At 41.8% G+C, this 23,608-nt stretch overlaps 1 protein-coding gene across 5 annotated transcripts in view; it reads right to left on the reverse strand.

The window, feature by feature from the left end:
- LOC129855224 (zinc finger protein 385C-like) overlaps positions 1–23,608 on the reverse strand; it is a 139,520-nt gene that overhangs the window by 30,950 nt on the left and 84,962 nt on the right. The window contains exon 1 of one of the 5 annotated variants that reach the window (XM_055922680.1): positions 18,453–18,996. The exons of the other annotated variants lie outside the window; for them this stretch is intronic. Coding sequence (XP_055778655.1) covers positions 18,453–18,462 — 10 coding nt within the window. The 5' untranslated portion in view covers positions 18,463–18,996. Of the gene's footprint in view, positions 1–18,452; positions 18,997–23,608 lie in introns of those variants that run through there. 5 annotated transcript variants of the gene reach the window in all.

Consider the following 23,608-nt stretch of genomic DNA (forward strand, 5'->3'; position numbering starts at 1 on the left):
TATTTTGTCACTGGCCTGCACACAATACCCCTTAATGTCAAAGTGGAATAATGTTTTTAAATGTTTTACAAATTAATTAAATATGAAAAGCTGAAATACTTTAAGTCAATAAGTATTCCCCTTTGTTATGGCGAACCAAATTAAGTTCAGGAGTAAAAATGTGCTTAACAAGTCACATAAGTTGCAGTCGAGCAGTACATTTCTAACACAGATTCAACCACAAAGCCCATGGAGGTTTTCCAATGCCTCGCAACTAAGGGCACCTATTGGCAGATGGGTAATTATTGTCTTTTTTAAAGCAGACATTGAATATCCGTTTGAGCATGGTGAAGTTATTAATTACACTTTGGATGGTATATCAATACACCCAGGCACTACAAAGATAATGGTTTACATCAACACCATTATCCCAGAAACCATAGACCCTGTCACGCCATGATCTGTTTCACCTGTCCTTGTGCTTGTCTCCACCCCATCCAGGTGTCGCTCATCATCTCCGGTGTATTTATCCCTTTGTTTTCTGTCTGTCTGTGCCAGTTCGTCTTGTTTACCAAGTCAACCAGTGTTTATCTCCTAGCTCCTATTTTTCCCAGTCTCTGTTTTTACTAGTCCTCCTGGTTTTGACCCTTGCCTGTCCTGACACCGAACCCACCTGCCTGACCATTCTTCCTGCCCTGACCTTGAGCCTGCCTAACGCCTTGTACTGTTTGGACTCGGACCTGGTTTCTGAACTCTCGCCTGTACCCAACCTGCCTTTTGCCTACCCCTTATGGTATAATAAATATCGGAGCTCAACCATCTGCCTCCTGTGTCTGAATATGGATCTCGTCTTGTGCCCTTATAGACCCACTCCAATTTGCATACCGCCCTAACAGATCCACAGATGATGATCTCTATTGCACTCCACACTGCCCTTTCCCACCTGGACAAAAGGAACACCTATTTGAGAATGCTGTTCATTGACTACAGCTCAGCGTTCAACACCATAGGGCCCTCAAAGCTCATCACTAAGCTAAGTACCCTGGTGACTAAACACCTCCCTCTGCAACTGGATCCTGGACTTCCTGATGGGCCACCCCCAGGTGATAAGGGTAGGTAACAACACATCCGCCACGCTGATGCTCAACACGGGGGCCCCTCAGGGGTGCATGCTCAGTCCCCTCCTGTACTCCCTGTTCAACCTGCACGGCCATTCAAGAGTCCAACACTATCATTAAGCTTGCCGATGACACAACAGTCGTAGGCCTGATCACCAACAACAATGAGACAGCCTATAGGGAGGAGGTCAGAGACCTAGCCGTGTGGTGCCAGGACAACAACTTCTCCCACAAAGTGATCAAGACAAAGGAGATTATTGTGGACTACAGGAAAAAGAGGACCGAGCACACCTCCGTTCTCATCGACGGGGCTGTAGTGGAGCAGGTTGAGAGTTTCAAGTTCCTTGGTGTCCACATCACCAACAAACTATCATGGTCCAAGCACACTAAAACAGTCATGAAGAGGGCACAACAAAGTCTATTCCCCCTCAGGAGACTGAGGGGGAATAGAGGACCCATTTGGCATGGGTCCTCAGATTCTCAAAACGTTCTACAACTGCACCATCGAGAGCATCCTGACTGGTTGCATAACTGCCTGGTATGGCAACTGCTCGGCCTCCGACCGCAAGGCACTACAGAATGTAATGCGTACGGCCCAGTACATCACTGGGGCTAGTCATAGACTGTTCTCTCTGCTACCGCATGGCAAGCAGTACCGGAGCGCCAAGTCTAGGTCCAAGAGGCTTCTAAACAGCTTCTACCCTCAAGCCACAAGACTCCTGAACCTCTAATCAAATGGCTACCCAGACTATTTGCATTGCCCCCCCCCCCCCCACACTCTTTTACGCTGCTGCTACTCCTTGTTATTATCTATGCATAGTCACTTTAATAACTCTACCTACATGTGCATACTACCTCAATTGCCTCGACTAACCGGTGCCCCCGCACATTGACTCTGTACCGGTACCCCCTGTATATAGCTTCGCTACTGTTATTTCACTGCTGCTCTTTAATTATTTGTTACTTTTATTTCTTATTCAAATGTATTTGTTTTTAAAATGCATTGTTGATTAGAGCTTGTAAGTAAGCATTTCACTGTAAGGTCTACACCTGTTGTATTTGAATTGATACAGGAGTCCTTCCTAACTCAGTTGCCAGAGAGGAAGGAAGCCACTCAGGGATTTCACCATGAAGCCAATGGGGACTTTAAAACAGTTACATAGTTTAATGACTGTGATAGGAGAAAGCTGGGGATGGATCAACAACATTGTAGTTACTCCACAATACTAACCTAATTGACAGAGTGAAAAGAAAGAAGCCTGTACAAAATACAAATATTACAAAGCATGAATCCTGTTTGCAACAAGGCACTAAGGTAATACTGTAAATAATGTGGAAAAGCTATTAACTTTTTGTCCTGAATACAAAGTGTTATGTTTGGGGCAAGCCCAATACAACATTAGTGAGTAGCACTCTCGATATTTTCAAGCATAGTGGTGGCTGCATCATGTTATGTGTATGCTTGTAATCGTTAAGGACTGGGCAAAATCCTTTGCACCAGACACTGGGATACGAATTCACCTTTCAGCAGGACAATAACCTAAAACACAAGGCCAAATCTACAATGGAGTTGCTTACCAAGAAGACAGTGGATGTTCCTGAGTGTCCGATTTACAGTTTTGACTTAAATCTGCTTGAAAATCTATGGCAAGACCTGCAAATGATTGTCTAGCTATGAATAACAACCAATTGAAACAGAGCTTGATGAATTCTGAAGAGAATAATGGGCAAACGTTGCACAATCCAGCTGTGGAAAACTCTTAGAGACGTACCCAGAAAGACTCACAGCTGTAATCACTGCCAAAGTTGCTTCTACAAAGTATTGAGTCAGGGATGTGAATACTTATGTAAATGACATATTTCTGTATTTCATTTTCAAAAACATTTTCTACAAATATTAAAAACATGTTTTCACTTTGTCATTATGGGGTATTGCATGTAGATGGGTGAGAATATTTTTTTTCATCCATTTTGAATTCAGGCTTTAAGACAACATGAAGGAAAAAGGAAACCACACACTGCTCTTGATAGTATCACTGATATTTAATAAGCTTACGTATCGGCCTCACGGCCTTCGTCAGAGCTCTGACAAAGGCCGTGAGGCCGATACGTAAGCTTATTAAATATCAGTGATACTATCAAGAGCAGTGTGCGGTTTCCTTTTTCCTTCATCTTTTTCAATTTTTGCCAAGATTGCTCAGATGTGCGAATGCCTTTGAATTTAGGCTTTAAGACAACAAAATGTGGACTAAGCCAAAAGGGTATGAATACTTTCTGAAGGCACTGTATGTTATTTATATTTGAGTAGCATAAGATAAATGTATCAATTAATGTACATGCAAAAACATTGATTTTGAAACAAACAATTCCAAAAATCTACCTGCAATATAGAGCATGCTGGGAAATATGATAATGATGGGTGTGGTTTTGGTTTAACACTGGTTATTAACATAAACACTGTTTTTTGTTTTGTTTACACCAATGAGTGTTAACACCTGAATCAACACTAGAAATGTTACACTAAAAATCAACACGAGGTAACACTGGCCACTTGTCCAGTTGCCTTTGGCTAGAATGCCAGTAGTGTCCTTCCAATTTGCCACCTGAAAAGTTGCTGTTCTACAAAAAGTTACAAATATAATCTATCAATAACTATATAAACAGTTGACTACACATGCTCTACAGCAGGTGCAAATACATGGTGCACCCCTTCATTATACAGATGTTTGCTCTAACTATCAACAGGTGGCAAGCCCAGTGGCAAAAGTCCATGTCTGCTACGTTGAGCATAGCATTTGAGTCATGTCTGTATTACTCAAAAGCTACACTATCTACTGGGTTACAGCAACTGGGCCTATACCAGGCACCCTCTTCTGAGGAACAAAGCAAATAACTGGTGGTCACCCATTCAGGTCACCCAACAGTTATCAAGGGAACACTTGTGGGTCCTACACCCACGCATTATAAAGGTACAATCAGGAAGCTGAGTGCTAACTTGCTTCGTTTCAAATTGAATTTGTATAGTGACTGGGGAAATGTTCTTATTTGGATAAGAATGTTACAAACACCATGATATTGGGGTTCACTAGTACCGACCTACAGTATTTCATTAATGAATGCAGAGAGGAAGCTACGGTGCCTTTCAAACAGATTCTGTTACCATCTCCTTAAGGATGAACTCAGCATAGCTGAGCTGTAGGAATGTGAGGACCTCTGAATAGCCCCTAAAAATAAACTGGCACCAGCTGCACCCATTGAGATAAGGCTAGGCCAATCACTCCATTGAATGGTGCTCAGCAGATGTGCCAGCAAACATATTTCATGTCCGTTGGTGTCTTTCTCCGTCGACTTCCCAATTAAAAGCATTCAGAATATTAGCGTTCCTCTGAGTCTCAGCAAGACTGGGAGAGTGGCAAGCACAGATGCTTGAAGTGTCCTCTTAATAACGCTGGAGACGAGAAAAATAGGACACTGCTATATCAGCCATTAGTTTGAGACATACATTTTTCTGGTCATAATCAAGTCATTACCAGAGGGCCGCTATTAAGGTTTGGTCATTTTTGTATGTATATGAAACTAATGACGACAGCTTGCATATTCAGCAGTATACTCCAAATACTGTTGTGAACAACCTCTACCACTTCAAACTGGGAATAGCAACCAGTGAGCGGACATACATATTTGGATCAGGACGTGTGAAAAACCCTCTCCCTTTACGATATCCATTCCTAGAATTGAAAGATTTAAGGCTTGCTGGCCACGTTTTTGTGAGGTCGGTTCTCCTGAGACCTGCATATTCCCGCTTTGTTGTTGTGACAATTCACTGGATACTGTGGCACGCAAGATTATCGGTCAAGTCAGCAGCACTTATGTGACTCCTTACTGCTGACAAAGTGTTTTGTGTCATAGAGATGTGATGTGGACAATGTGCTATTTGGGGCATTGAGAGACCAGGGGCCGTATTCAAAAAGCATCACATAGTAGGAGTGGTGATCTAGGATAAGGTTCCACCTGTCCATATAATATGATTCATTATCACTTAAAAGACAAAACTGTTCCTATATCAGCACTACATGCGCAGTACTACTCAGCACTACTCTTTGTGAATGCATGCCCTGGTCCTTTGTATTGGATTTGTCATAATTAGATAGGTTTTTATCCATTACCAGGTTTTAACTAGTGAGATATAGATTCAGAGTAGAGTGAAGTCATTACATTTTATTCAGGTATCCAGCATTTGGCAAACATCTAAAAATACTACAGTACCAATTTATAAAGCTAAAATCTAGCCATCTTGGAAGGCAACCTAAGCCTTCTGAAGATGATGGCAAAGCCGCATGATAAAAACCTTCCAAGTAGATAGTGTTGCTTAACGCATAACATTTCGTCACAGCTTAAAGGATATTCTAGACATGTCGAGTTCAGCTAACACACTAACTCGGAGCGCTCAGCGAGCAGGGAATTATATCAGTGGTGGAGCCCTCCAGAATCCATCAACCATGACACTGAGACAGAGAAAGAACTGTCTGGACAGAACAAATGCTATTTTCGCTAACGAGCACCAAAGCAGATTTAAACTGACTGACTGACCGATCTTTCTTCACTGAAAACAGTGTCCTTGATTTTCACAGCTAACATATAATGAAACATGTTCACTGTGCCATCTTCATTCTTTATAATTTTGTCATTATACCATTTAGCAGACACTTTTATCTAAAGTGACATACAGTCACTCGTGCATATATTTAACGCACAGTACATGTGGTCCAGGAAATTTAACCCACTATTCTGGCATTGCAAGCGCCATGCTCTACCAACCAAGCTACAGTACATGACCACATGTGACATGTGACCACATGTGACCACATATGAATTCCTGCTTCATCAAATATGGCAAATCTGTTATTTAATGTATTTGCAAAGTATAATACAGTTGGGGCCGAAATGATTGACACCCTTGATAAAGATGAGCAAAAACGACTGTATAAAATTAATTATTCTATATTATATGCTAAATAAAATGTGGAAATTATATTATTTGATACTAATACAACTGCTTAGAGAAAGAGATTTTGTTTAACAAGTAATATTTTTTTCTCTCAAAAAGGTAGGGGTCAAAATGATTGACACCCGGTTTTCAATACCTTTCAATATCTCACCTTGCGAGTATAATGACACTGAGCATTTAAAAAAAAATGTTTTATGAGTTGGAGAACACATTGGGAGGGATCTTACACCATTTCTCCATACAGAATCTTTCCACACCCTTGAAATCCTTCGTCTGCGCTTATGGACTGCCCTCAATAATTTAAACCACCGGTTTTCAATGGGTTTCAAGTCCGGGGGCTGAGATGGCCATTGTAAAAAGTAGATTTTGTGGCCAATTAACCATTCTTGGTTAAAATATCCTGATACTGGGTAAAGGTCATGATGCCGTTGACCTTAACAATGGCCCCAGGACCAGTGGAAGAAAAATAGCCCTATAAGATCAAAGATCCACCACCATATTTTACAGTAGGTATGGGGTTCTTTTCTGCTCATGCATTTTCATTTCGACGCCAAACCCACAACTGGTGTGCGTGGCCAAAGAGCTCAATTTTCATGTCATCCAACAAATGTAAACGTCTGGAGTTTGCTAAACAGCATTGGCACTTGAATTGGAACCGGTGCTTTAGTCAGATGACATGATGATAGAGCTCTTCGGCCACGCACACCAGTGGTGGGTTTGGCGTCGAAATGAGAATGCATGAGTAGAAAAGAACCCCATACCTACTGTAAAATATGGTGGTGGATCTTTGATCTTACAGGGCTATTTTGTTAAGGTCAACGACATGGCTTTTACCCAGTACCAGGATATTTAGTTGTTATTTGAATTGTTTCAAGCCATTCGATTCATGCATACAGGTCAAATGAAAATCTGAGAGATAAAGAGATATTCGAATGGTAAAAATAGCAATAGCTTCTTCAAATCCTACAGAATTCTTCCTACGTACAGCAAGGGAGATGCTACGGTTATCAAGTCTGACATTGCACAGATAAACATTCAGCATGGCTGCATATCTATCTGACTCATGATGATTTACAGGCTACGTACCAATTATTTATCCCTGCTCCCACAGAGTGCACTTGTTCAGTTCCCTTCAATAATTGAAAAGGAAATGACAGGTTTAAGAAATATGGTAGAAATCCCTCAAACTAGCCCATGCCTCCACCCATCCAATGCTTTCAGATTTGTGGGAAGTAGTGAATGAGTGTGCACTTCAGGAGAGATGTTATTGGGACGCATCCATGGTCTCAGTCTAGGGCCGTGGCTATAGCCCTGACTATTCTGACATCTTCCCTGATCAAGGGAGTAGGAGCAGGTAACCCCCGCACATTGGTCCTCAATATTTACTAAATAAACTAAAGTAACACATTAAACTAAAGTAACACATTGAAATAACAATAATGATGCTATATACCCCCTGTATATAGCCTCGTTACTGTTATTTTATTGTGTTACAGTTGAAGTCGGAAGTTTACATACACCTTAGTCAAATACATTTAAACAGTTTTTTTTTTTTTACAAATCCTGACATTAAATTCTAGTAACAATTCTCTGTCATAGGTCAGTTAGGATCACCACTTTATTTTAAGAAAGTGAAATGTCAGAATAATAGTAGAGAGAATGGTTTATTTCAGCTTTTATTTCTTTCATCACATTCCCAGTAGGTCAGAAGTTTACATACACTCAATTAGTATTTGGTAGCATTGCCTTTAAATTGTTTAACTTGGGTCAAATGTTTCGGTTAGCCTTCCACAAGCTTCCCACAATAAGTTGGGTGAATTTTGTCCCATTCCTCCTGACAGAGCTGGTGTAACTGAGTCAGGTTTGTAGGCCTCCTTGCTTGCACACGCTTTTTCAGTTCTGCCCACAAATTTTCTATAGGATTTGAGGTCAGGGCTTTGTGATGGCTTCTCCAATACCTTGACTTTATTGTTCTTAAGCCATTTCGCCACAACTTTGCAAGTATGCTTGGGGTCATTGTCCATTTGGAAGACCCATTTGCGACCAAGCTTCAACTTCCTGACTGATGTCTTGAGATGTTGTTTCAATATATCCACATCATTTTCCTACCTCATGGTGCCATCTATTTTGTGAAGTGCACCAGTCCCTCCTGCAGCAAAGCACCCCCACAACATGATGCTGCCACCCCCGTGCTTCACAGTTGGGATGGTGTTCTCCGGCTTGCAAGCCTCCCCCTTTTTCCTCCAAACATAACGATGGTAAATATGGCCAAACAGTTCTATTTTTGTTTCATCAGACCAGAAGACATTTCTCCAAAAGTACGATCTTTGTCCCAATGTGCAGTTGCAAACCGTAGTCTGGCATTTTTATGGCGGTTTTGGAGCAGTGGCTTCTTCCTTGCTGAGCGGCCTTTCAGGTTATGTCGATATAGGACTCGTCTTACAGTGGAGTCACCTACAAACAAGCAAGATTTCTGTCTCTCACAGACCTGTAACTTCTTCTTTAACGTCCTCCACTTGTTACCTGTATTAATAGCACCTGTTTGAACTTGTTATCAGTATAAAAGACACCTGTCCATAACCTCAAACAGTCACACTCCAAACTCCACTATGGCCAAGACCAAAGAGCTGTCAAAGGACACCAGAAACAAAATTGTAGACCTGCACCAGGCTGGGAAGACTGAATCTGCAATAGGTAAGCAGCTTGGTTTGAAGAAATCAACTGTGGGAGCAATTATTAGGAAATGGAAGACATACAAGACCACTGATAATCTCCCTCGATCTGGGGCTCCACACAAGATCTCACCCAGTGGGGTCAAAATGATCACAAGAACGGTGAGCAAAAATCCCAGAACCACACGGGGGGACCTAGTGAATGACCTGCAGAGAGCTGGGACCAAAGTAACAAAGCCTACCATCATTAACACACTACGCCGCCAGGGACTCAAATCCTGCAGTGCCAGACGTGTCCCCCTGCTTAAGCCAGTACATGTCCAGGCCCGTCTGAAGTTTGCTAGAGAGCATTTGGATGATCCAGAAGAAGATTGGGAGAATGTCATATGGTCAGATGAAACCAAAATAGAACTTTTTGGTAAAAACTCAACTCGTCGTGTTTGGAGGACAAAGAATGCTGAGTTGCATCCAAAGAACACCATACCTACTGTGAAGCATGGGGGTGGAAACATCATGCTTTGGGGCTGTTTTTCTGCAAAGGGACCAGGACGACTGATCCGTGTAAAGGACAGAATGAATGGGGCCATGTATCGTGAGATTTTGGGGGAAAACCTCCTTCCATCAGCAAGGGCATTGAAGATGAAACGTGGCTGGGTCTTTCAGCATGACAATGATCCCAAACACACCGCCCGGGCAACGAAGGAGTGGCTTCGTAAGAAGCATTTCAAGGTCCTGGAGTGGCCTAGCCAGTCTCCAGATCTCAACCCCATAGAAAATCTTTGGAGGGAGTTGAAAGTCCGTGTTGCCCAGCAACAGCCCCAAAACATCACTGCTCTAGAGGAGATCTGCATGGAGGAATGGGACAAAATACCAGCAACAGTGTGTGAAAACCTTGTGAAGACTTCCAGAAAACATTTGACCTCTGTCATTGCCAACAAAGGGTATATAACAAAGTATTGAGATAAACTTTTGTTATTGACCAAATACTTATTTTCCACCATAATTTGCAAATAAATTCATAAAAAATCCTACAATGTGATTTTCTGGATTTTTTTTCTCATTTTGTCTGTCATAGTTGAAGTGTACCTATGATGAAAATTACAGGCCTCTCTCATCTTTTTAAGTGGGAGAACTTGCACAATTGGTGGCTGACTAAATACTTTTTTGACCCACTGTACATTACTGCACTTAGCAAAAGAGTGCCATTTGTACATCCATTTTAATGATCAGTTAATCTGACTATTCTCTCATTGATTTAATTTACATACTTCAGCAATTTGAGTTGAGGTTTTTAGTATAGTTGTATTTTTAACAGAGCTGAGATTTACTTTGAAGTGCAAAGTGTAGGAATAGGCGGGTGAAATCAGTCATTGTTTCAGGCATAGTTGGGTAGCAGGAAGATAGGAATACTGTGAACCAAGAGGTTGTAAATTCAAATCCCAGTTGAGGACATGTTACATAATAATTACTGTGTGATTAAACATACACAATGTAATATATGTTAAATTGTTTCAAATACAGTAAGTTAAAAGCTGTGTGTGTGTGTGTCCTGAGAATTGCCAAAAGACAAAGAGCTGTTAATGGATTAGTGGTTCACCAATCAGGGCCTTGATGGGCTTGACAACAGTAACAAGGGTTGACGTGTAATGAAACTAGGGTCTGTGTGGGGGGTGGGAGAATGTTTATTCAAGACCAACAGGTGATGTCCCTGGGACAAACTGGGAACTAAACAATAAACTCCAGGGGACACTGACACAATGTCCTTAAAACATCATTGGGCATAAATCCAGGACAAACTGGGAACTAGACAAAATCACTAGGGGAACATGATAAAATGTACTTGGGGACGTCCCGCTGAAATCGGGGAACCAGACAAAACTTCCTGGGGACCATTACACTATGTCCTGGTGACCATTTTGTGACGTCCTAACAACTCATTATTGTTTGCAGGGTAGTTAGCTTTACGTTTAGTCATTTTCAGCTGTGTCGGGTTTTTATCTAACTAGCTAAGGCTGGGTAGTTCTGGCTGTGTGAAAAACTGATAGCGACTGTTTTGATGCCAAGAATAAACCAAATCAAATCAAAATGTATTTGTCACATGCGCCGAATACAACTGGTGTAGACCTTATAGTGAAATGCTTATTTACAAGCCCTTGACCAACATTGCAGTTAAGAAAAATACCTAAAATAACAAGAAATAAAAGTGCCAAATAATTAAGAGCAGCAGTAAAATAACAATAGCGAGACTATATACAGGGGTTACCGGTACAGAGTCAACGCGTGGGGCACCGGTTAGTCAAGGTAATTGAGGAAATATATACATGTAGGTAGAGTTATTAAAGTGACTTATGCATAGATAATAACAGAGTAGCAGCAGCGAATACTTACAACTGTAGCTACAGAATTACTTGCACAATCACTGTGTTAGTCTGGATCATAGGGTCAGCAAGTTAGCAATGGATGTACCACCAGTCAAGAAGAGAAAAAAAGAGGAAATAAGAGTTCTCTTCAAAGGAGTGCAAAGGACTGTAAGTAAGGTTCTTGGCAACTGCCAACACATCACCGCTGGAAAATGTACTTTCTACTTAGATGTCTTTAACTTCATCACAGTGATTATGGGTCATGAAGGTGTTCCATGTGTTAAGACCTTGTTCGGTGCTATCATGATCATGGCAGGAGAGTGACAGCCATGAACAGACAGATAGGCAGAGAGCGGCTACAAACCAACAGGTAAGATAGTGAGAAGTGCCTTTCCAAGCTCATAGAGTTCATAGACTGATGATCTGTCATAGTGTGAATCAAGCTGAATTATCATATATGATCTCTGATGAAATGATAGCAGCTTAAAGAGATTCTCCGGTACCTTTGTATACTTTTTAGCCAGTAGTCCTGAAAGTAGTACTCACGAGACAAAAGTGGTCGCCGAAAATTGCGTACTACATCACATATGTGCAGATATGTGCACCACGTCATTGCTCTCGCTCTCACTCTGCTGTGTGTGCATCATGCTAGCTGTCACTCAAATGGCAAGTGGGCTGAAGCTCATTGGCTGAAACTCGAATTGCTAAGGGGCTGGCCCACATGGAGAAACATTTTGGGAAAATGGCACCCCACAGCTTCCAGGAGGTTTAAACCAGGAAGTTTAAAAATTACTTAGTAGTCGCCAAAATTCCAAAGCATGTCTTTAAGTCTAGGGTGCATTGCATGTGTTAACTTCATGAAGGAGAGAGGCAGCCATGATTATATTTTATTTTTGATAATTGCGTAGAGTGGAGATTGATTAATTTCAGTTTGAGCTTTCATGCCTACCTTTTTAAAATTAAAATAGTTTTTAACTGTGTATGTCGATGGTTATAATTTAAGCAATAAGGCCGGAGGTTGGTGTGGTGTATGGCCAATGTCACGTTCCTGACCTGTTTTCCTTTGTTATGTATTTGTTTTAGTTGGTCAGGGCGTGAGTTGGGTGGGTTGGTCTAGGTTTCTATTTCTATGTTGGCTTTTTGTGTTCGGCCTGGTATGATTCTCAATCAGAGACAGGTGTGTATCGTTTGTCTCTGAGGCAGCCAGGGTTTCACTGGTGTTTTGTGGGTGTTTGTTCTTGTGTCAGCGTTTGGGCCACACAGGACTGTTGCAGGTTAGTCACGTTTGTTGTTTTGTTAATTTGTAGTGTTTGTTGGTTTGCCATTAAATCATGAATACCTACTACTCCGCATCTTGGTCCGATCCATGCTCCTCCTCATCTGAGGAGGAGAACGACTACGACAACCTTTACAGCCAATATACCACGGCTAAGGGTTGTTCTTAAGCATGACGCAACGCGAAGTGCTAGGACATAGCACTTTGTGATATATCACTTCGTAATATATTGGCCATATATCACAAACCCTGATGTGCCTTATTGCTTTTATAAGCTGGTTATCAACGTAATTAGAGCAGCAAAAATACATGTTTTGACATACTGTAAGGATCGATGGTGGGTGGTGCACTCTTGGTGCACCACCCGGCGTCCGACCTGGGGAAGCCTGACGGGCCGGCCGAGGCATGGGCGCTGGACAAGCTGGCTGAGCCGTAGAAGTCCAACGAGCCGGCAGAGGCGTGGGAGCCTAGCGAGCCAGCTGAGGTGTGGGAGCCTGATGATCTGGCTGAGGGGTGAAAGCCTGAAGATCCCGCTGAGGCGTGGGAGCCTGACGAACCGGCTGAGGCGTGGGAGCCTGATGGGCTGGCTGAAGCATGACGTGGGGTGGGCGTCTGCCGAGCCAACTGGGGCAAGAAGACCTCTCAAGCCAGCTAAGGTGTGGAAGCCCGACGAGCTAGCTGAGGCAACCACGGTTCCATCGGCGACGGCACCCGGACCCGACAACACCAAACAAATCAAAAACTCCCTGTTGCTTCCTTTAATGGTGTCAGCATTCTGTAAGGATCGACGCTGGAGACGAGAAGCAGGTACAGGGAGTGAACATTTAACGAAACACGGACATGGAACAGAACAGGAACAGCGTCTGGACAGGGGAAAAATAACGACGTCAATGCTGACACAGGGAACAAACTGAGGAGCAGACAGAAATAGAGGGGGTAATCAACAAACTAATGGAGTCCAGGTGAGTCCAATATTGCGCAACTGCATGTAATGATGGTGAAAGGTGTGCGTAATGGAGGGCAGCCTGGAGCCCTCGAGTGCCAGAGAGGGAGAGCAGGAGCAGGCGTGACACATACCCATGGTATACGGTCTGATATACCACGGCTTTCAGCCTATAAGCATTCAGGGCTCGAACCACCCAGTTTATAATACAGTATAATAACTGTATTTAACTTGGAAAATATTACGTTAGGTTTCAAGCGATACAGTATGTAGAGAAGCAGTAGTAACAACTTGACATAGGGGAAGTGAGAAAAATATGAGGAAATTAATCATACAATAGTAGAGAAAGAGTATAAAATATTTAATTGAATATACAGTATCCACATTAACAGTCACATTGGTATTCAGTACAGTATGAATGGCCAAGGTCCTAAGACTGATTGGACTGTAACAGAGTAAGGGCCTCTCTGCAAGGCACCCCTTAGACTTGTAAATGTGCCCATTTGTAAGTTAAGATTTGTCTGTATCCTTTTCTCAAAAGTCACTAGAAATGTGCATTTAATGCCAGAGTCGCTCCTAAGCCCCTAGCCCTGATAGATGTCACTCCTAACATGCATCTTCCTCAAATCCTAACATCTAGCCAAAAAAACACATTTCCATGGGCTTCGTGGGTTCATAGTCTATACTCAGCGGGATGCCAAGTACATAAAGTCTATCTGACAATGGTCAGAACACTAACCTAGCCAATAGAGGGAAAACATGATGGATTGTTCCAGAGGGCAAAACTGGTTGAAATGATGTCATTATGATGTCACAGTCGAGTTGTATACAGGTTGGCATCCAGATAGTGACCTAACAATATTATGACATTGCCATGACGACTTGATCTTGAAATGAAAAAGCCACCCGTTCCTAGTTGTAGCAGAGACCAGTAGCTGGTAGGCAGGTTAGCTATATGACCTATTCTCAACCAAGCAAACCATTTTACAACCACAAATGTCATTAAGCCTTTAAGGAAGTATTGTCTAGCATTGGTTATTCTATCCACTGCACCAGAACCCTTGTGGGCAGCCCCGGGGTGTGGGCGGTACATATGCCTGTCCCAGGGGGGTCATCAGACATACCAGCCAGTGTGCCAACTTTCAGTGACATTATCAGACAGGCTAATCAAGCCCATGCTGTCACCACTCTGTAATGACTAATGCTAGCCATCACTCTCAGCAATGTTGCCCACAGCGGGGAGGGGAGTGGGGGGACGCGCCGTTGGCACACCAGAGACTTAATGCGCCACACACTGTGGGTAGCAAACATGTGACCAGAACTGGAAAAAAAGGATTGAGAAGAGAATAGAGCTAGATGCTCGTGAAAACGTATGGTGGCTATGCTATGCATTATCGCTGCAAACATTACTGCCACTGTAATCATAATCATTATTATCATCAACAACAACAACATAACATCATCGTCTATATTTTGTCAAACTCGAATATAGGATCAGGTGAATCCAATGAAAAAAATATTAGTCACGTGCGGTCCAGATCGGCCTTGATTTGTCCAAAATAGAAGTCTATGATTGGTTCAGATTACGTCAAGTCTGGACCAGCCTTGATTGGGCCCAAACTTGGTTCAGATTTTCTCCGTTCCTAACTGGCCTTGATTGGGAACAAACTTGGTTCAGATTTGGTCTGGTCTGGACCAGCCTTGACTTATCCCAAACTTGGTTCAGATTTGGTCTGGTCTGGACCAGCCTTGACTTATCCCAAACTTGGTTCAGATTTGGTCTGGACCGGCTTTGGTTGGGTCCAAACTTGGTTCAGATTTGGTCCGGTCCGGTCCAGCTTTGATTTGTCCCAGAATTGGTTCAGATTTGGTCTGGTCCAGATCAGCCTTTGTTTGGGCTAAACTTGGTTCAGATTTGGTCTGGTCCAGATCGGCCTTTGTTTGGGCTAAACTTGGTTCAGATTTGGTCTGGTCTGGATTTGGCCGAAACATAAACATCTATGATTGATTCATATTTGGTCCGGTCCAGACCGTCCAAATTTGGTCTTGTTTCGGGGCATAGCTCATTAGAATAATACCTTGTGTGGTTCATTTTGACATTTCGGTCATTTAGCAGATGTTTTTATCCAGATCTACTTACAGTCAGTGACATGTAGATGTAAGTGTAATCATGTACGATTGATATTTGGCCGTAGAAACAAAAAGTATGCATTTTCAATGGCTGTAAAATACATATTTTCAACATCTGTAAAATATGTAAACTAAAGAACTGAAAATGAAAGTAGACCTCATTGTCCATAAAATACGTATGTTCAATGGCCATAAAAATATGAATTTTCAAAGTCATAAAATACATATTTTCAACTTTCACTTAGAACTGAAAATGAAAGTGACTTCAACATATGTAAAATATGCATTTTGCTCACTGGGATACAGCTATGGTAGCGGTTTGCTTTTTTGTAAAAGAGAGAAACCTCTATTTGGAGCTACAAATCTAAGACATGAGGAAACTATATTATAATCACAATTATGGATGATATAACTGACTTGGTTGAAGACAACAACAGAGGTAGAGCATTCACACCACACCACTGTTCCATCGCTCAACACTCTGACACGGACAAGGGAAGTGTCCCAAATGGCACCATTTTCTTCTCTAAAGTACTGCACTAAATACGGAATAGGGAACGCATCCAACAATTTCTCCATAAAAGATTGTCAGCAGCCCAAGCTCAAAGTGATACTGGCAGGAGAATAAAAACAGCTGCAGCATCACCGCAAGGCAACTACAGAACTATCTCCTCACAACCGCCTCCCTTTGATCTCCCTAATCTTGTTTAAAGAAACTAGCGCGGGGCTCGGGCTATGCCGCCATGGAGTACTGCTTGCATTGCAGCCTGTGTTCATTCCTAGCTGATATTATTCAACGTCTACAGTGCCTTCAGAAAGTATTCATACCCCTTGACTTATTCCACATTTTGTTGTGTGTTTATACACAAAACCCGATCCTTTTAGCACATCTTTTCAAAACAAAATACATAAATATCTCATTTACATAAGTATTCACACCCCTGAGTCAATACTTTGTAGAAGCACCTTTGGCAGCGATTACAGCTGTGAGTCTTTTAGGGTAAGTCTCTAAGAGCTTTGCACACCTGGATTGTACAATATTTTCCCATTCAATTTTTTGTTCATTCTTCAAGCTCTGTCAAGTTGATTGTTGATCATTGCTAGACAGCCATCTTCAAGTCTTGCCATAGATAATTAAGCCGATTTATGTCAAAACTGTAACTAGGCCACTCAAGAACATCAATGTCATCTTGGTAAGCAACTACAGTATAGATTTGGCAATGTGTTTTAGGTTTTTGTCCTGCTGAAACCTGAATTTGTCTCCCAGTGTCTGTTGGAAAGCAGCCTGAACCAGGTTTTCCTCTTGGATTTTGCCGGTGCGTCTGGCTGTATTACGTTTATTTTTATCGTAAAAAACTCCCTACACCTTGCCGATGACAAGGATACCCATAACATGATGCAACCACCACCATGCTTAAAAATGTGTGGTACTCAGTGTGGTACTCAGTGATGTGTTGTGTTGGATTTGCCCCAAACATAACACTTTGTATTCAGGACAAAAAGTACATTTGTTTGCCACATCTTTTGCAGTATTACTTAATTAAGTGCCTTATTGCAAACAGGATGCATGTTTTGGGATATTTTTATTATGTACAGAGGTTTCCTTCTTTTCATTCTCTCATTTAGGTTAGGACAACTACAATGTTGTTGATCCATCCTCAGTTTTTTCCTATCACAACCATTAAACTCTGTAGCTATTTTAAAATCACCATTGGCCTCATGGTGAAAGCCCAGAGGATTTTCCTTCCTCTCCGGCAACTGAATTAGGAAGGATGCCTGTATCTTTGTATTGACTGGGTGCATTGATACACCATCCAAAGTGTAATTAATAGCTTCACCATGCTCAAATGGATATTCAGCGTCGGCATTAAAAAACACACATCTACCAATCGGTACCCTTCTTTGTGAGGCATTGGAAAACCTCCCTGGTCTTTGTGGTTGAATCTGTGCTTGAAATTCTCCACTCGATTGAGGGACCTTACAGATAATTGTATATGTGGGATACAGAGATGGGGTAGTTATTCAAAAATCAAGTTTACCCGCTATTATTGAGTCCATGCAACTTATTTTGTCATTTGTTAAGTACATTTTTACTCCTAATCAAGGCTTGCAATAACAAAGGGGTTGAATACTTATTCTCTCAAGACATACCAGTTTTTTGTTTTTTGTTTATTTCAAACATTTCTACTAACAAAATTCCACTTTGACATTACAGGGGATTGTGTTTAGATCAGTGACACAAAATCTCAATTTAATTCATTTTAAATTCAGACTATAACACAACAACATGTGGAAAAAGTAAAGGGGTGTGAATACTTTCTGAAGGCGAAGTACATATATATATATATATATATATATATATATATATATATATATATATATATATATATATGAGATGGTACATAAAAATAAATAAATATTTAATACATTTTGATCATTCGTTTTTTTACTTTTTTTTGTATATTACCAGAAAAAACACTAGTGTATCATCAATTGGCTACAATTAGCCTAGATCAGCTAATCAGGACCACAGAGATCACAATAATTGTCTGTAACAATATGGTCAGCGATATTAATTCTGTCCTTCCCTTTGAAACGACAACACAAGTGTTCATTTTTTTTGTTCTTCTCAAAGGGTCAAATCGGGGAAAAACAAGGATGCTTTACTCTTGAGTGTTTTTTTCCTGCAGACACTGATTTCTACCGTTGAAAATTGACACTTGACAGTGACAGGGATAACTATACTACACAAATTCCCTGTGTCTGTCACAAATGACAACCGACGGTAAGATGAATGCTATTTCAAATAGGCTAACAATATTCAATAATGCAACACAACATGTGTACAGTACTGACAATCACTGTTTTTACAGACTATCAAGAAACCTACGAGACAAATTAAATGACAAGTTTGCTAGCGCACTTCAACACTTTTCTCAGACATCCACTAAGTAAACATCACTTACCTAGAAGCATGGTGCCCGGGTACTGTGATTCGTTTTTTTAAACTCCTATCCCTTTGAAGCTACAGATTCCTGGTAAATATTGCCACAATGTTCCCTAACGTTCTCCAAAAGAAACCCACCTAAAAGAGCAGCCTATTTCTCTCCCACTCTTCTGCGCCTGACTCTCTCACTCTACTTCCCTCTGTGCAGTGGTAGTCTTTTGTCAGTCAACTCAATGACACATCGCTCTGCTAATCCAATCTGCCGCAGCTCACAGGAATGATACACATGCGCCTCAATTAAAAGCTTCATGCTACACTGATCAGTGTGCCAGGGGGAGAGGGAGAGACAGAGAGAAAGGAACAGAGATTAGGGGGAGAGGGAGAGAGAGAAAGCGGGAGAATAAAGAGTGAGGAGAGAGAGAGAGAGAGGAGTGGAGACAAGGGGGAGAGGAAGGGAGTGGGAGGGAAAGAGAGAAAAAGAGTGGGAGATGAGTTGGTGTTGGCCAGCACCAACTGTTTCCTCTTAACCCCCTTCACCCCTCTGTCTTCTTTCTCTCTCGGTCTTGCCATCCAACTGGCTCTCAAAACTATTCTGTTTTTCTTTCGTTATTCACACCTGCATAGTCCCTGCCAGATAGCAGAAACATCAGTCTATTTACAATGGCTTTTAAAAACACACTGCGTCTGAACCCTCTCCACAATGCCGATGCATCTGTTTGGAAATAACGCAAAGTGGTATTAAAGAGCATTTTACAGGGTTGATTTAAAAAATAAAATAATAATAATTTTCACGTTGTTGAAGCAGAAAAAAAGGTTTGGAATGTCTGACTGTGCAATAAAGGTACGATACATACAGTGCATTCAGAAACTACTCAAACCCCTTGACTTCCTTCCATTCTGCTAGCAAACGTGCAATCTTTGGAAAATAAAATCGATGACGTACGCGGAAGACTAAACTACAAACGGGACATTCAAAACTGTAATATCTTATGCTTCACAGAGTCTTGGCTGAACGACGACATTATCAGCATGCAGCTGGCTGGTTATATGCTGTCTTGGCAGGATAGAACAGCGGCGTCTGGTAAGACAAGGGGCGGCGGAGTATGTATTTTTGTAAATAACAGCTGGTGCATGGTATCTAAGGAAGTCTCGAGGTTTTATTCGCCTGAGGTATCTCATGATAAGCTGTAGACTACACTATCTACCGAGAGAGTTTTAATCTGTATTTTTCGTAGCTGTCTACATACCACCACAGACTGATGCTGGCACTAAGACAGGCACTGAATGAGCTGTATTCCGCCATAAGCAAACAGGAAAACACTCACCCAGAGGCGGCGCTCCTAGTAGCCGGGGGACTTTAATGCAGGGAAACCTAAATCCGTCTTACCAAATTTCTATCAGCATGTTAAATGTGCAACCAAAGGGAAAAAAACTCTGGACCACCTTTACTCCACACACAGAGACGCATTCAAAGCTCTCCATCACCCTCCATTTGGCAAATCTGACCATAATTCTATCCTCCTGATTCCTGCTTACAAGCAAAAATTAAAGCAGGAAGCATCAGTGACTCGATCAATAAAAAAGTGGTCAGATGAAGCAGATGCTAAGCTACAGGACTGTTTTGCTAGCACAGACTGGAATATGTTCCGGGATTCCTCCGATGGCATTGAGGAGTACACCACATGAGTATTTGGCTTCATCAATAAGTGCATCAATGACGTCGTCCCCACACTGTACATACCCCAAACAGAAGCCATGGATTACAGGCAACATCCGCACTGAGCTAAAGGCTAGAGCTGCCACTTTCAAGGAGCGGAACGCTAACCCGGAAGCTTATAAGAAATCGCACTATGCCCTCCGACGAACCATCAAACAGGCAAAGCATCAATACAGGACTAAGATCGAATCGTACTACACCGGCTCCAACGCTCGTCGGATGTGGCAGGGCTTGCCAAACCATTACAAAGGGAAGCACAGCCAAGAGCTGCCGAGTGACACGAGCCTACCAGACGAGCTAAACTACTTCTATGCTCGCTTCGAGGCAAATAACACTGAAACATGCATGAGAGCACCAGCTGTTCCGGAAGACTGTGTGATCACGCTCTCCACAGCCGATGTGAGTAAGACCTTTAACCTGTTTGGGCTGCAAGGGGCAGTATTGAGTAGCTTGGATGAAAGGTGCCCATTTCAAACGGCCTCGTACTCAATTCTTGCTCATACAATATGCATATTATTATTACTATTGGATAGAAAACACTCTCTAGTTTCTAAAACCGTTTGAATTATATTTGTGAGTAAAACAGAACTCATTTTGCAGCAAACTTCCTGACAGGAAGTGGAAAATCTGAAATCGATGCTCTGTTCCAGGGCATCCCTATTAATTTGCTTGATATGTATTAGTATACATGCACTTCATACGCCTTCCACTAGATGTCAATAGGCAGTGAGAGAAGAAATGGAGTGTATATCTTGATCTGAGGTCGAATAAGAGCTCTTGGCATGACGTGACACCAATTTCCTTTGCTCAGGAAGACGCGGAAAGGACTTCCGGATTGGCTTCTGAAAAGCTGTTGATATAGACGGCTAATAGCTCCGGCTTTGATTTTATTTGATAAATGTGACAATATTATCGCAAAGTATGTTTTTTCAATATAGTTTAATCAGATTATTGAAATTTCGGGAGTTTTGGCGTGGTCCGTTCTCTGAGTTTGTTGACGATGGAGAGCTTTGCGCCACTTGGCAAGTTTTGCTTGCTAAATCGAGAGGGGAAAAGGCCGTTCTAAAACCAAACAACGATTGTTCTGGACGAAGGACCCCTTGTACAACATTCTGAGGGAAGATCATCAAAAGTAGGACCCATTTATGATATTATTTCATATATCTGTCGAACATGTGTACTATTAGTTTGCGCCCAGATTTTGGGCGCTCTCTCGCCATAACGTAAGCTGCATGTCGTAATGAAGTTATTTTTAGAATTCTAACACGGCGATTGCATTAAGAACTAAGCTATCTTTAATTTGCTGTCCAACATGTATTTTTTAGTAAAGTCTATGAATAGTTATTTGATTAGAATAGGTGAGTGTCAGAAATATATCCGGACATTCTGGGAAAAAGATGCTAAGTTTTCCCAATGTATAACCACGATTTGTGCCGCTAAATATGCACAAACCATATATGTATTGTGTAATATGATGTTATAGGACTGTCATCTGATGAAGTTTGTGAAGGTTAGTGAAAAAATGTATATCTTTTGCTGGTTTATTCGCTATCGCTAACGTGCCTAACGAATCAATGCTGTTGTGTGGTTGGCTATTGTAGTAAGCTAATATAATGCTATATTGTGTTTTCGGGGGGGAAAACACTTAAAGAATTGGAAATATTGGCTGGATTCACAAGATGTATGTCTTTAATTGGCTGTACACCATGTATTTTCATAAATGTTTTATGATGAGTATTTAGGTATTTCAATTTGGTCTCTGTAATTGTTCTAACTGCTTTGGTGCTATTTCCGATTGTAGCTGCAATGTAAAACTATGAATTATACCTCAAATATGCACATTTTTCGAACAAAACATAGATTTATTGTATAACTTGTTATAAGACTGTCATCTGATGAAGTTGTTACTTGGTTAGTTTGGTTGGTTCTTGGTTAGTTAGGTTGGTTTTGTGCAAGCTACCTGTGCTGTGAAAAATGTCTTTTTTGTATTTGGTGGTGAGCTAACATAAATATACGTGGTGTTTTCGCTGTAAAACATTTTAAAAATCGGACATGTTGGCTGGATTCACAAGATGTGGATCTTTCATTTGCTGTATTGGACTTGTTAATGTGTGAAAGTTAAATATTTCAAAAAAATATCTTTTGAATTTCGCGCCCTGCACTTGGACGGGCTGTTGTCATAAGTGTACCGGCACCGCCCTGCAACCATAAAAGGTTAAATGTTGTTTTCCCCTCATCAATCTACACACAATACCTCATAATGACAAAGCAAAAACAGGTTTTTAGACATTTCTGATCATTTATAAAAATAAAAATAAACTGAATTAATACATATACATAAGTATTCAGACACTTTACTCCGTACTTTGTTGAAGCACCTTTGGCAGTGACTACGGCCTCAAATCTCCCAAGTGGCACAGCAGTCTAAGGCACTGCATCTTAGTGCAAAAGGCATCACTACAGTCCCTGGTTCAAATCCAGGCTGTATCACATCTGGCCGTGATTGTGAGTCCCATAGGGCACCGCACAATTGGCCCAGCGTCGTCCGGGTTTGGCCGGGAGAGGCCGTCATTGTGCCGGTACACTTTGCCAGCAGCATACCACCCTGCATACCACTACTGGCTTGCTTCTGAAGCTAAGCAGGGTTGGTCCTGGTCAGGTCCTGGATGGGAGACCAGATGCTGCTGGAAGTGGTGTTGGAGGGCCAGTAGGAGGCACTCTTTCCTCTGGTCTAAAAAATATCCCAATGCCCCAGGGCAGTGATTGGGAACACTGCCCTGTGTAGGGTGCCGTCTTTTGGATGGGACGTTAAACGGGTGTCCTGACTCTCTGAGGTCATTAAAGATCCCATGGCACTTATCGTAAGAGTAGGGGTGTTAACCCCGGTGTCCTGGCTAAATTCCCAATCTGGCCCTCAAACCATCATGGTCACCTAATAATCCCCACTTTACAATTGGCTCATTCATCCCCCTCCTCTCCCCTGTAACTATTCCCCAGGTCGTTGCTGCAAATGAGAACGTGTTCTCAGTCAACTTACCTGGTAAAATAACGGTAAAATAAAATAAAAAAATTGTAAATAAGAATTTGTTCTTAACTGACTTGCTTAGTTAAATAAAGGTTACATTTTAAATGTAAAAAAATAAGTATTCTTGGATATGACGCTACAAGCTTGGCACACCTGTATTTGGGGAGTTTCTCCAATTCTTTTCAGCAGATCCTATCAAGCTCTGTCAGGTTGGATGGGGAGCGTTGCTGCACAGCTATGTTCAGGTCTCTCCAAGAGATGTTCGATCAGGTTCAAGTCCGGGCTCTGGCTGGGCCACTCAAGGTCATTCAGATACTTACATTTACCCGAAGCCACTCCTGCATTGTTTTGGGTGTGTGCTCAGAGTCATTGTCCTGTTGGAAGGTGAACCTTCGTGCCAGTCTGAGGTCCTGAACTCTCTGGAGCAGATTTT

The sequence above is a fragment of the Salvelinus fontinalis genome, chromosome 1 (genome assembly GCF_029448725.1).
Source record: "Salvelinus fontinalis isolate EN_2023a chromosome 1, ASM2944872v1, whole genome shotgun sequence".
NCBI lineage: Eukaryota > Metazoa > Chordata > Actinopteri > Salmoniformes > Salmonidae > Salvelinus > Salvelinus fontinalis.